At 40.6% G+C, this 14,310-nt stretch overlaps 2 protein-coding genes across 17 annotated transcripts in view; both read right to left on the bottom strand.

The window, feature by feature from the left end:
• The window catches only part of AGBL3 (AGBL carboxypeptidase 3), a 119,219-nt gene extending 108,887 nt beyond the window's left edge, over positions 1–10,332 (bottom strand). For 4 of the 11 annotated variants that reach the window (XM_070787323.1, XM_070787326.1, XM_070787324.1 and 1 more), the window contains exons 1-2: positions 1,201–10,332; positions 176–283 (exon numbers count right to left, since the gene is read on the bottom strand). In XM_070787323.1, coding sequence (XP_070643424.1) covers positions 176–238 — 63 coding nt within the window. In that variant the 5' untranslated portion in view covers positions 239–283; positions 1,201–10,332. The remainder of the gene's footprint in view (positions 1–175; positions 284–1,200) is intronic. The other 7 variants (XM_070787325.1, XM_070787331.1, XR_011566130.1 and 4 more) reach the window with 6 other exon arrangements.
• A 131-nt stretch (positions 10,333–10,463) lies between these two features.
• Positions 10,464–14,310, bottom strand: part of CALD1 (caldesmon 1) — a 205,095-nt gene continuing 201,248 nt past the window's right edge. For 5 of the 6 annotated variants that reach the window (XM_070787336.1, XM_070787341.1, XM_070787337.1 and 2 more), the window contains one exon: positions 10,464–12,752. In XM_070787336.1, the coding sequence (XP_070643437.1) occupies positions 12,744–12,752 (9 nt within the window). In that variant the 3' untranslated portion in view covers positions 10,464–12,743. The remainder of the gene's footprint in view (positions 12,753–14,310) is intronic. The other variant, XM_070787340.1, reaches the window with a different exon arrangement.

The following is a 14,310-nucleotide window of genomic DNA, read 5'->3' as shown; positions in this document are numbered from 1 at the left end:
TTACATAGGGCATACTGCACACAGTTACAGCTTTGCTTTCAATTTATTTCCCAACTTCAGTGACAAGTGATTTAAGTATCCAACTGATTGTTAGTCAATTGAATTTATAACATTTTTACTGGGAATTCGTATTTTATAACAAGTTTTAAGTAGGATAAAGTTGAGAAAAACATACTGATTCATCTTCATCACTGATTGTTCTGTCTGAATAGTCTTCCTTTTCTGAATCTTCTGACATATCTTCCAGTATCTGGCTTGAAATTTCTTTTATTATGTAGGTTGGCTATAAAACAATTTGTAAGGAACTTGTTTGGTAGTTTTCTTTTTAAGCACACATTAAATGTTTATCCCCAAATATATTCAATTTAATTAATAGTGACAAAAGGTTCCTCTATAAAGTAAATTAGGACACAGCTAATTAAACCTTTAATTTCAAAAATTTAAATAATTTTCTATTTTTATTAGAGACAAAAATCACAAAAGAAAAAACAATAATTTAATTGAAAAAGGAATTTCCAGGGTACACAGTCAAATCATTTACATCCTCTATTTACAATTAAATACCATACATCGATAGAAAGTTCAGAATGAGCCTGAGGCATTAAAAAAAAATCATGAATCAAAGAAAATTTACAGTTACTGATTCAGGCATTGAGTTTCAATAATATAGTTAATATTTTTTCTGCGTAATTTTTCAAATGAAAATAGGCTTTTATTCTCTGTATTTTGGTTGATATTCTGTAGATACTGTCTGTTCTAAATATTCGGTTGTAAGTCTTACTGGAATTTCAATCAATACGACAACGACCATTAATCCTCCCAATGCGAGTATTCTCTTAAATGGTAAAGACAATGAAATAATAGAAATTGCTTGTCAAGAGTCTACTATTTTTGAGAGACTAAAGGAATTTACTAATTTTGAAACTACTGGTTTACGCTCTTTTCTACAAAAAGGGTTTTAGAGCGTGGACGACATAAAGACGCTCTTTTCAACAAAGTGTTTAGAGCGAGGACTATATAAAGCCCAAGCTCCATAGCGGAAAAACTACGAATACAACAGAAAAGTCTGTCTTACGGATGATTCCTTCAGTAGTAAGAGACTAAAGTTTCCGTTTGGGGACCGCAACTCCAATTTTGGAAAACTAGCCTGGTATAAATTTTGGTTCTGTGTTTTTAGGTGAAAATAAGAGGCGCACCAACCTGCTGCAGGGTAGAACCTAAGCGCCAGGGACGCCACAGACACAGGCAGATCTAAGGGGCGCTCCCTCCGCGCGCTTCTTCTATCTCCGAAGCGACACTGCCGGCACCGCCCCGCCCAGTCGTGCGGGGGGCCTTCCGCGGGCAGGAACAACTTCCTCGGCTGGAAGGACAGTGAAGCCACAATTCCCGGGGGGCCCAGGTGTTCCTCCCACACTTACTTCGCGACCCAGCAGTAGGGGGAAGGGCACATTTTCTGGGGCGCTATCTTTCCCCTTAGGGACTGTCCCCCTCGGCACTTCCCTGTCCCGTCGCGGCCACCTCCCCCTCGCCCCGAGTTTCCCGGCCAGGTCAGTCGTCCCGCGGCCCGGCCAGCCGCCTCTTCCGTGCCGGGAGCCGCAGCTCTGCCCCAAACTCTACCGCAGTTGAGCAGCCCCCGCCACGCCCTTCACCTCGTGGCGCGCCGCACTCGTTACCAGGGCAACGGGGTCACCCTCGCGAGACCTCGAGCAGACAGCTACGCTGCATTTCAGCTGAAGTAAAGGGAAAGCTCAACTGGAATTCCATCACCTTCACTAGCTTTGTTCGTAGTGATGCTTTCTAAGGCCCACTTGACTTCACATTCCAGGATGTCTGGCTCTAGGTCAGTGATCACACCATCGTGATTATCTGGGTCGTGAAGATCTTTTTTGTACAGTTCTTCTGTGTATTCTTGCCATCTCTTCGTAATATCTTCTGCTTCTGTTAGGTCCATACCATTTCTGTCCTTTATCGAGCTCATCTTTGCATGAAATGTTCCTTTGGTGTCTCTGATTTTCTTGAAGAGATCCCTAGTCTTTCCCTTTCTGTTGTTTTCCTCTATTTCTTTGCATTGATCGCTGAAGAAGGCTTTCTTATCTCTCCTTGCTATTCTTTGGAACTCTGCATTCAGATGCTTTTATCTTTCCTTTTCTCCTTTGCTTTTTGCTTCTCTTCTTTTCACAGCTATTTGTAAGGCCTCCCCAGAGAGCCATTTTGCTTTTTTGCATTTCTTTTCCATGGGGATGGTCTTGATCCCTGTCTCCTGTACAATGTCACCAACCTCATTCCATAGTTCATCAGGCACTCTATCTATCAGATCTAGGCCCTTAAATCTATTTCTCACTTCCACTGTATAATCATAAGGGATTTGATTTAGGTCATACCTGAATGGTCTAGTGGTTTTCCCTACTTTCTTCAATTTAAGTCTGAATTTGGCAATAAGGAGTTCATGGTCTGAGCCACAGTCAGCTCCTGGTCTTGTTTTTGCTGACTTTATAGAGCTTCTCCATCTTTGGCTGCAAAGAATATAAACCTCATGCGAAGAGTTGACTCATTGGAAAACACTCTGATGCTGGGAGGGATTGGGGGCAGGAGGAGAAGGGGACGACAGAGGATGAGATGGCTGGATGGCATCACTGACTCGATGGACATGGGTCTCAGTGAACTCCGGGAGTTGGTGATGGACAGGGAGGCCTGGCGTGCTGTGATTCATGGGGTCGCAAAGAGTCGGACACAACTGAGCGACTGATCTGATCTGATCTGAAAGGGAAAGCTGTACTTGGATGGCATCACCGACTCAATGGACTAAAGTTTGAGTAAGCTCGGGAGTTGGTGATGGACAGGGAGGCCTGGCCGTGCTGTAGTCCACGGGGTGGCGGGGAGTCAGACACGACTGAGGGACTGGACTGAACTGAACTGAAAGGGAAAGTGCTGAAGATGACGGGAGCTAGGGAGAGACACACAGGCGTCAAAGTGCCTCTGGCTGCGGGAAGGTGGCTAGCAAGAAATCATAGGGGCGGACAAGTATTTGTTCCCTCGGTGCTGCACCTCAGCTGTCTGCCTTTTCCCTTCTCCGAGGAGACAGTGGAGCAGACTGGTTAAGGCTTGTGCTTTGTTGAACTTTATTTGTTCATTTTGCACAGTTGTGTGGCCAATAATCTTTATTGGATTTGGAAAATGAGACTTTTCTTTTTAAATGTTTGATAGAAGAGTCAGAGATAAACCAGGGTGAAGTCTCGAGATTTTTATCAGCTCAGAGATACTTTAAGAATAATAATCATGGTTCAGTGGTAAAGAATCCGCCGGCCAATACAGGGGACACAGGTTCAATCCCTGGGTCTGGAAGATCCCCTGGAGAAGGAAATGGCAACCCACTCCAGTATTCCTGCCTGGAGAATCCCATGGACAAAGAAGTCTGGCGGGCTACAGTCCACAGAGTCGGAAATGGCTCAGACACGACGCAGTGAGTAAACAGCGACAACAACGGTGTAGAGGACATTATGCAAATTACATTACATGACTGTTTCATCTAATTAAATATGATCTTCCCATAACAGACTTAGTCATTATTCCTGTATATTCAATCTTGATTTCCCCCTGGTCTTTAGCTAATTGGATAGTTTGTTTGGAATAGTTTTCCAAGTACAGCTAAAAAAAAAAAGCTTTGGTGCCTGCATGAGGCATTATGTGTCATGAGATTTGTAATATTGTAGAAATGGAGATGATGGACCATAGCAAGTTTCACAGTAGAATAAAGAGCAAAGCAATAGCTTAAACATGGAAATAGATTAATAGTCTCTGGTTAAATTTTGTCAGTTTCCAAAAAATAACATAATTTTTTGAGGTCAGAGGTTTGGAAGATTGGCCCTTCCAGAAAAAGAAATAGAGCACATTATTAGATCACACTTTCTTGGAAAATAATAACCCTTTATAATTGTACCTGGTTTTATGTCATCAGTTCAGTTCAGTCTCAGTCGTGTCCGACTCTTTGCGAACCCATGAACCTCAGCACGCCAGGCCTCCCTGTCCATCACCAACTCCTGGAGTCCACCCAAACCCATGTCCATTGAGTCAGCGATGCCATCCAACCATCTTATCCTCTGTCGTCCCCTTCTCCTGCCCTTAACCTCTCCCAGCATCAGGGTCTTTTCAAATGAGTCAGCTCTTCGAATCAGGTGGCCAAAGTATTGGAGGTCATACATGTTACTACAGATGACATGCATAGACAATTTTTATATATGGAATCTATTTTGTGTTGGATTTTAGAGTCAAGATTGCAAGCCATAGTGTCAGACACACAAGGTGAAACTCCAAGAAATGATCTAACCAAGTTACACAAGAAATGGATGGCAGGGCTGGAACTTAGGTCTCAAGATCTTTAGTTCAAATGTTTACGCAATTGTATTTCAAGTGATCCTACAGAGAAAAATTTTAGTGTGTAATAAAAATTTAAAAACTTTGAAAATTTTTTACTCATTCTTTCATTAATTCAACAAGTATTTATTCAATCCCTACTACTTGCCAGGGATTGTTCCCTGTGGAAGGCTTTTGAAGGGAATAAAACAGATATTCCTTGTGGAGATTATGTGCTACTGGGAGAAGACAGACCAATCAGTTCAGTCGCTCAGTCATGTCCGACTCTTTGCGACCCTGTGGACTGCAGCACACCAGGCCTCCCTGTCCATCACCAACTCTTGGAGTTACTCAAACTCATGTCCATTGAGTCAGTGATGCCATCCAACCATCTCAGCCTCTGTCGTCCCCTTCTGCTCCCGCCTTCAATCTTTCCTAGCATCAGGGTCTTTTCCAACGAGTCGGCACTTCACATCAGGTGGCCAAAGTATTAGAACTTCAGCTTCAGCATCAGTCCTTCCAATGAACCCCCAGGACTGATTTCCTTTAGGATGGACTGGTTGGATCTCCTTGCAGGCCAAGGAACTCTCAAGAGTCTTCACCACCACAGTTCAAAAGCGTCAGTTCTTCAGCACTCAGCTTTCTTTATAATCCAACTCTCACATCCATACATGACTACTGGAAAAACCATAGCCTTGACTAGATGGACCTTTGTTGGCAAAGTAATGTCTCTGCTTTTTAATAAGCTGTCTAGGTTGATCATGGAGAAGGCAATGGCACCCCACTCCAGTACTCTTGCCTGGAAAATCCCATGGTTGGAGGAGCCTGGTGGGCTGCAGTCCATGGGGTCGCTAAGAGTCGGGCACAACTGAGCGACTTCACTTTCACTTTTCACTTTCATGCATTGGAGAAGGAAATGGCAACCCACTCCAGTGTTCTTGTCTGGAGAATCCCAGGGATGGGGGAGCCTGGTGGGCTGCCGTCTATGGGGTCGCACAGAGTCGGACACAACTGAAGCAACTTAGCAGCAGCAGGTTGATCATAACTTTGCTTCCAGGGAGCAAGCATATTTTAATTTTATGGCTGCAGTCACCATCTGCAGTGATTTTGGAGCTCCCCAAAATAAAGTCTGCCACTGTTTCCACTATTTCCCCACCTATTTGCCATGAAGTGATATGACCGGATGCTACGATCTTAGTTTTATGAATGTTGAGTTTTAAGCCAACTTTTTCACTCTCCTCTTTCACTTTCATCAGGAGGCTTTTTAGTTCTTCTTCACTTTCTGCCATAAGGGTGGTGTTAAAAAAAAAAAAGCACCCAGCTGATAATAATTGGCGTGGAGAGAAATAAAATGGAAAATTAAAGCGCATAGGGAGTACTCTGGTGGGTGGACCTCAGTAGATGTGGCTCTCCTGATGAACAGTCCAGGAAAGTCTCTCTGAACAGATTTTTGAGCAGAGACCTGAAGCAAGGAAAGGGATGAGCCACGTGGATGTCTAGGGGGAGACCTTAGCAGGCAGGAGAATCAGCAAGTACAATGGTTCTGAGAGAAGACCATGTTATGAATTATACTAGGCAGAACTGTTTAGCCCAGGGGTCCCCCACCTATGGAATCTAATGCCTGATGATCTAAGGTGGAGCTCATATTATAATAACAGAAATAAAGTCAAGTGAAAGTCGCTCAGTTGTGTCTGACTCTTTATGACCCCATGGACTGTAGCCCACCAGGCTCCTCTGTCTATGGAATTCTCCAGGCAAAAATACTGGAGTGGGTAGCCGTGCCCTTCTCCAGGGGATCTTTCCAAGCTAGGGATTGAACCCATGTCTCCCACATTAGAGGAAGATTCTTTACCATCTGAGCCAAAAGTGCACAATAAATGTGCCTGAATCATCCCCAAACCACCCCTTACCCCTGGTCTGTGGAAGAATTGTCTTTCACAAAACTAGTTCCTGGTGACAAAAAGGTAGGGGACTGCTGGTTTAGCTGGAGTCATTACATTTTAAGGAAAGAGGTTTCATTAGGACCTCTTTCTTCCCCAGATGAATTTAAAATGATGTCCTTAAGCACCTGTTGCTTTTTAGCTTTTTTTTTTTTTTTTAAGAAAAACTTACTCTCCTATTTGACAGTAGATTATAGTGAAAATGAAATTCTTTGCCTTCAAATTAAAGTGGAAGGAGTAAACGTCATCCCAAAGGTCTATTATGGCATATTGAGTTTTTGTTCCCCTTGTCTATGATCTTATCAGAGGTTAAGGGATACACTCCACATGGAGCAGCTTCTGCTTCCTAGGAAGTCCGCTTTACCTGTGCAGTAACTTTTCCTCCTCCAGTTTTTGGATGGATTCATCTCCTCTAAGCCTGCAGTATAAAAGGCAATAGTAAGAAAAGAAAAGAAAAACCCAAAAGGTACAGTTATTGGTATGGCAATCAGGAGTTAAGGTCACTTTAGCAACATATGGCCAAATGTAAATTGTGTTAGGAATGTGATTTATTCTGTGTGGTCATATCATTTTGAGCAGAGACTTAAATGAGAAGATGAGATGACTAGGGTAATCAGTTATTTATGACATCACAGAAGTCAGTGGTTATGTGGCTGTAGAGGCCTTGTCATCATTTGGCTGAGGAATCCGTATGGATCCCAGGAGCACCTGGGGTTATCTGATATTTGATATGCAGTACATGTTCAATTTCAAACTAGATTCAGTGTCCTCCTCATTACCTCCCAAATCTGTCCCTAGCTCTGGTGACTTAGAAAGTGAGAGGAAAGTGATGTTCTACTATTTACATTCATCCCCTCTTTCTTCCAAGTGCTAGTTCCTTGTCGTGTGAGGATGATTCAGGGCTGGGGGAAGGGCAGATATCTCATGGCTGGGCCAAGTTGCAGAGTCTGCCGTGGTGGCCTTCAGTGCTGTTATTGTTCTTTGTCTGTGTGCTTCAAGAGGAGCACGGTGGCCCCAACTTGCCCCTTGACAAGGGGCTGTCTTCAAGGCATGCTCCTAGGAAATAGCAATCTCTTGTGAGGAATTACGGGGAACAGAGGTTAGAATGTTGATTCTTTATTTACTACCTCGTAATGAATTTGGCTTGGATAAGGATCCAAATTTCTGTTTCCATTTACTTTTCTTCCAGCACTTGCTTCTATTGGTACTTGGCAAAGGTATTTTGTAGAAAATAAATGTGTTTTACTGAAATAATAATGCTTATTTTGGCAAACTCTTTTCTCATTAGGAAGCCAAAGCCAATAGCAATTGCATTTATCCATGGATACCAGGCTAAGTGAACGTATATCTAAAACTAAAGATATACAAATGTTGATAGTAAAGGGGTAGAGAAAGTTATACATCAAATACACACACACCACACACACACAAAGGTTGAAAATAAAAGAGTCGAGAACCGACTGTAATGCTCTGTCGTAACCTAAATGGGAAGGAAATCCAAGGAAGAGGGAATGTATGTACACATGTGGCTGATTCACTTTGCTTCATAGCAGAAACTAACACAACATGGTAAAGCTACTCCAATAAAAAAAAAAAATTGAAAAATAAGAGACCAAAAACTACAACTAATCGTTGAGGCAGTGAAGTTAAAAAGAAAAAAGTAAAAGGGTAGAAGTAAAGTTAGCAGTTGCCAAGTCTCAGTTGCTCAGTCTGACTCTTTGGGACCCCATAGACTATCGCCCACCAGGCTCCTCTGTTCATGGGATTCTCCAGGCAAGAAAATTGGAGAAGGTTGCCATTTCGTACTCCAGGGGATCTTCCCAACCCAGGGATTGAACTGCACCTCCTGTGTTTCTTGCCCTGGCAGGCAGATTCTTTACCACTGAGCCACCTGCGAGTGCTAACCAAAAGAAAGCCATGGAAGCAACGTTAAGAATAGAAAAAATAAACTTTAAGGCAAAAATCTTTTCTATAATTAGAGCATCACTTCATAATTGTGGTGCTACCAGTAAAGAGCCTGCCTGCCAATGCAGGATACTTAAGAGACACTGTTCAATCAATCCTGGGTCAGGAAGTTTCCTGTGGAGGAGGACATGGCAACCCATGCCAGTATTCTTCCCTGGAGAATTCCATGGACAGAAGAGCCTGGTGGGCTATAATCTATTGGGTCACAAAGAGTTGGACAAGACTGAAGCAACTTAGTAGGCACACGCACTTCATAATACTAAAATAATTCAATTCACTTGGAAAATGATTCCAGATTTCTGTATGCACCAAAACCATGAGCTTAAAATATGAAAGCAAAATTAATATATTCACAAGTAGAAATAGACAACTCCATAATAATAGAGGGAGATTTTCACATTCCTTTTTCAGTCATAGCTAGAAGAAAGGAACAAAACATTAGTAAGGATATAGAATGTTTGGACAACATGATTAATAAGCTTAAACACAAATAGACACAGCACTCAAATCAAGACCTTATTAGGCCATCTCCTTATTCTGTGGAAGAAGATGTGTTTAGGGTCATGAGATCTTATCCATCTTTCTACTTGGAACACACATGCAAGCAAGAGTAGAAAAAACTCCCTAATACAGACCTGTTTCTACATCACACACAAGACCGTAACATCTTTGAGCTCAAACCCTGAATATGCACATTGTAGGACTAACTTTGACCCATCCCTAATCCTATCAGTTTGGTACTAGTACTATAGGCTGTATGCTTTTCATTGCTTAATTTTGTGATAGACTTTGATGATAAGTATCTTATTGTCTAAACTTAGAGTCCTTATGAGGATGGAAATGTCAAAAGTACTAATGTTTTTAAGGTACAGTAGTTTGCTAACTCTTTATCAGTCTTATGAACAGGGCTGAGGGGGCTGTTCAGAGCCTCTGGACTCACAATTTAAAACCTTTATGAGGGGACTTCCCTGGTAGTGCAGTGGTTAAGAACCCACCTTCCAATGCTGGGGACACAGGTTCAATCCCTGGTGGGGGAAACTAAGATCCCATATACCATGATGGGAACTGAGCCCTCGTGTGCTAGAGTCCCTGCTCTGCAATGAGAGGCCTGAATGCCACAACTGCAGAAAGTTCGCACACAGCAATGAAGACCCAGCACAGTCAAAATAATACAAGTAAATAAATAAAACCTTTGTAAGACGAGCCTCAGATTTCAAGTAGTGCTACTTAAATATATAAAACTGCTATGAAAAAATACCTTTGGATTTAAATATAATCACTAGTGTCTTGCAAATAGTATTTTATAGACAAATAGTATATATTGAAAGTGAAAGTGAAGTCGCTCAGTCGTGTCCGACTCTTTTCGACTCCGTGGACTGTAGCCTATCAGGCTTCTCCGTCCATGGGATTCTCCAGGCAAGAATACTGGAGTGGGTTACCATTTCCTTCTCCAGGGGATCTTCCCGACCCAGGGATCGATCCCGGGTCTTCCTCATTGGAGGTAGATGCTTTAACCTCTGAGCCGCCAGGGAAGCCCCCTGGAGAAGGCAATGGCACCCAATTCCAGTACTCTTGCCTGGAAAATCCTATGGACGGAGGAGCCTGGTGGGCTGCAGTCCATGGGGTCGCTGAGGGTCAGACCTGACTGAGCGACTTGACTTTCACTTTTCACTTTCATGCATTGGAGAAGGAAATGGCAACCCACTCCAGTGTTCTTGCCTGGAGAATCCCAGGGATGGGGGAGCCTGATGGGCTGCCGTCTGTGGGGTCGCACAGAGTCGGACACGACTGAAGTGACTTAGCAGTATAGCAGTATATATTAAATGGGTATTTCTACTATAAAAGACACTGCCTTTTAGAAAACAATACTGCCACCGCAGGAGCAAGAGCAATGACTTGTGACAACATGGGGAATGAGAGGAGGAGAAAGGAATATTTGATAATTTTTTTTTAAGAAAAAGTTTTTAATCCCTCTTTTCAAACTTTCCATATATGTTTGATCAGTTGTCCCAGTCAGAGCGATTCTTAATGTTCTGTTGAAAAACTGCTTGTAATAAGAAGTATCTAATAATATGAAATAGCTTTCTTACTTAAAAAATGAATCCAAGACTCAATCTGAAATACACATTTTGCTATGCCATCATCTTTATTACATCAGACAGAACTCTTTTAATTAATATAGTACATAAAACAAGTGAGGCAAAGACATTTGGAGGAATTCCATTTATTGTGGATGCATTTTCACAATATATATTTATTGCAGCGATCAATTATCAGTGAAAAATATTGTGTTTATAAAATTTTCAGGAATGGCAGATTCACAGAACATGCTAGTCACCTTGCAGGTTTATCTCTTAAAAAGATAACAAAGAGAATTGTAATGAAACAAGTAAACGAGGAGTTTCTTTTTCAAAAAATTAAATTCAAACCAAACAAAAATCTACCCTAAAAGTTATTCCATCCAAATACTGGAATAAAAGTCAGGATCAATCGATATATTCTCTTCTTAACTTTAGACTTTCTAGAAAAAAATATATAACAGTGATCAGGAGAAGCTCTTATTCAAAAGTACAACAAAGAAACTTTATCTCGCTATAGGCCATAATTCAAACTTTGATCCATTTCACTCCAGTCGTGGGAGTCAGTGCTAACTCAGGCACTGCACGTGAATTCTAGTTCATCTTATCATAGACTCATGTCTACTCTGTCATGGGTGGGTGACTTGTGCAATATTGCTGGCTTTACTTTCTTTGGCCTAGGTGTGCTAAAAGCTAGAGGAGTCAACAACTCTATATTGATTTTCGAGGAAAAGAGCCTCTGGAAGGCGCTAGTCACTCCTCATGCCAGCCCTACCCTGGCAAGCTCCCCCAGGGAACATTGTGGATTAGAAAAGGGTCATTTGGGAGGCTCCCTCATTGTGGTAGGAATTGATACTAAGATAACTTTGGTAAGTCATGAGGTATAGGTTTATAGAACTACACTATACGTATAGCTCTATGCTAGAACATATTGCCAAGACACTGGAGTACTCTTATTTATTGTGAAAAATAGATGAATGCATATGAGCTAAAAGAAGATCTGATATCCGGATTGTGTGTGTACAAATGATGAGTTGACAGACTCTTGGGGAAAAAGGTAAAACTAATGAAAATTACATATATATTTTTTGAAAGCTCAGCACATTATCAACTTATGGCAAGTACCAATGACTAATAAAGGTAGAAAAGTTTAACTAAAAAGATGTTAAAGATGTAAGTAGGTCATGACTCCTAAATAGTGGCTTTTGCTTACTTTTCTGCTTCCAGAGATTAGTCAAAGTTGGTCTTAGTACACTTATTTATGGAATTCTAAGCTGTACAATTTTGTCACTAAGATTCTTGTCTTTAATTTTCAGAGAAGGAAGAGAACTCAGATAGCATTTAAGCCAATCTATTGTGAACTTGATTCTTAAGAGTGAAGTTCTGAGCAAGCTTTAAGTTTGGTAGATTTGGTACAATTCACACTGGACTTCAAGATTGCTCTTAATTATAAACTAAGTACTATGTTTTATAGAAAATGTCAATGCATTTTGACACTTTGAATCTCTCTTTCTTATAGGTTATCCAGCATTGGAAACATATCGATACCTATTCTGCCATGTTGCTATTGGCAAATATGAAATATTAATATAATATTGTGATTTTTAGTTTTTAAAAAGCAGTGATATTGGCTAGTTACAGGGACATACTGCTAAATATAATAGCCTAGCACATAAAAAAGCTTTCTACCATTAGTGTGTTTGTGTACATGTATGCACATACATACATGATCAGGGTCATCTAAAATGTGGTTTACTATCACTACCAAAGAAATCCACAAAGCAACCAACCTAAAGAAATCAGTACCACTGTCAGCTAACATCATAACCCAATTTAGATATTCATCAACATGAAAAAAGTAATACCTTAACCGTACATCTTTCTATTTTGAAGAGAAACATTGCAGTATCTCAAATCTGAAGTGGGTTACTTTCACAAAGTGTTACAATTGCCTATAAGATAATTTCTTCCATGCTTTATTCTAAAGTGCAGAAATGACATGACTTCTGTTTTGTTTTTAAACCACTAGGTTTCATTTTTCTGGATACTGCACATTCCTCAGGCAATTTCCAACTCGGATCTCCTTTTGTTGACTTTCAATGTGGCTGGTATCACTGTTCAGACACAGAGTTAGGATGATCAGTAGAAAAGTCTCTATTTCACAGCATGGGTTTCTTTAGAAACAGGCTCCTGTGCAAAGGCAGTACTTTTACCATGAACATTTCTAGACTGTGATTATTAAATATAGTGATAATATACATGGGTTTACTGGGATAATGAAAAACAAAACAAAAGGAAATGAACCCAATTTAGTAAATCAACATAAATATAAAACAGAGCAAATTAGCCCTCTTCAACTGAGCTGGTCCAGCATCTTGAGCGGCTACTTTGGGTTCTTTCTTGAACTGTCTCAAACCTGCTAAGAGAAGAAAGCTTTAAATAGGCAGGCCATGGTGTTTCAGCTAGACATTTTGTGTCAGAATAAAAAAAAAAGAATCATAATATGGCAGGAATAAATGTTTATGAAAGGGAGGACTATTGTTGGCATTTCATTTAAATATGCTCCTGTTCTTTCAGTCTATCCTTTCCTCTGTTGTTTTTTTCACTTTCCTCTTTTTTTCTTCTTTATATTCCCTTTTTCATATCTTGATCTGGAGCCTTGCTCATGGCATTCAGGGTCAAAGAGGTTTGTTGTTGTTTTTTTTTTAACTACTATAAGGGCCAGGACTCTATGATATGCATCCCAAGATAGGCATGCATGACTGAATGGCTTAGTCTAGGCCACATCAAGGCATGATGGTAAAGCGGACTAGGCTTATCTTCAGTTCTCTCCGGTTTTTTCATTTCCTACTTCCTATTCATACACCCCTATCCTAGAAACATGTCTGATCCATGGTCTCATTGTACACCATTTCTTTTCTTCTGCTAGCTGATAAAAGTCTTTGCTGAAGTATTCATGGATGTTGAGTTGTTGTGAATCCGCAATTTCAAATAGATAGTTTCATTTCAAAGGAATTACTGCATGACATGACACTAGTGAGTTTGACATTTTGGCCCAAAGGAGCTGTCTACTTTGCTACCTCATAAACTCAGCTCTGGGACTGCTGGTTATGTTATTATTATTACTGTAGAAAGAGTTTCATGGTATAGATCAAAGAGGAGGGGCTGGTATGTGTGAAGTCTTACCCTTTATCACAATGTTGCACAAGTTCAGGGAGTACCGTTTGTGTTGTATTGTATGTGAGTGGTGCTGTCTGAGTCTGACCATCCCAGACCGTATCTTTACTTTCTAGAACACTGCCTCAGAGGAATGCTGTCCAGAGGGGATCTATTAAACTTGTGATGATGGCCTATGGACAGCTATCTCCTACTCAGAAAGGAGACTATATAAACATTTGGACTGTCATTTATGAAAGATCTTTCCTAGAAGGGTCATAATGGCTTAGGCCAACAAAACTTCTTCTTTTTTTTTTTTTAAAGAACAACTGAAAAATGACTCCTTTCCCTTCCACCAGGAGAAAACTGTGTAAGAAACTCAGAATGTTATATTTTCTATTGAGTATGCAATTCTCATAAAAACCCCATCATGTATAATAGTTAAGAATGCAGGCTCAGATCTGACTGCCTGAGTTTAATCCAGGCTTTGCTCCTTGTTTGCTGTGTGACTTTGAGAAAGTTACTTAACTCTCTGTGCCTCATTTTCCTCAGATCTAAATGGGGCTAATAATAATAATGGTGACTGAAAAATAAAATAAATAATGGTGACTGGAGGGTCAAATAAGATAAGGTAGGTTGAGAAGGTAGAACAGTTTCTTGTATATAGTGTATGTTCATTACATGTTAGCGATTTGTAATGGTGATAATTATTACTGATACTTTTAATATATTTAGCGATTATTTAGAAAGCTTATTTAAAAGTCATTTAAGTAGAGAGGCTGGCCCAGTGGATTTTATTACAAGAATGTAACAACTGAGAA

Source organism: Bos indicus, chromosome 4, assembly GCF_029378745.1.
Source record: "Bos indicus isolate NIAB-ARS_2022 breed Sahiwal x Tharparkar chromosome 4, NIAB-ARS_B.indTharparkar_mat_pri_1.0, whole genome shotgun sequence".
Classification (NCBI taxonomy): Eukaryota; Metazoa; Chordata; class Mammalia; order Artiodactyla; family Bovidae; genus Bos; species Bos indicus.
The sequence above is the reverse complement of the archived record's forward strand: the minus strand, read 5'-3'. Positions and strand labels throughout refer to the sequence as shown.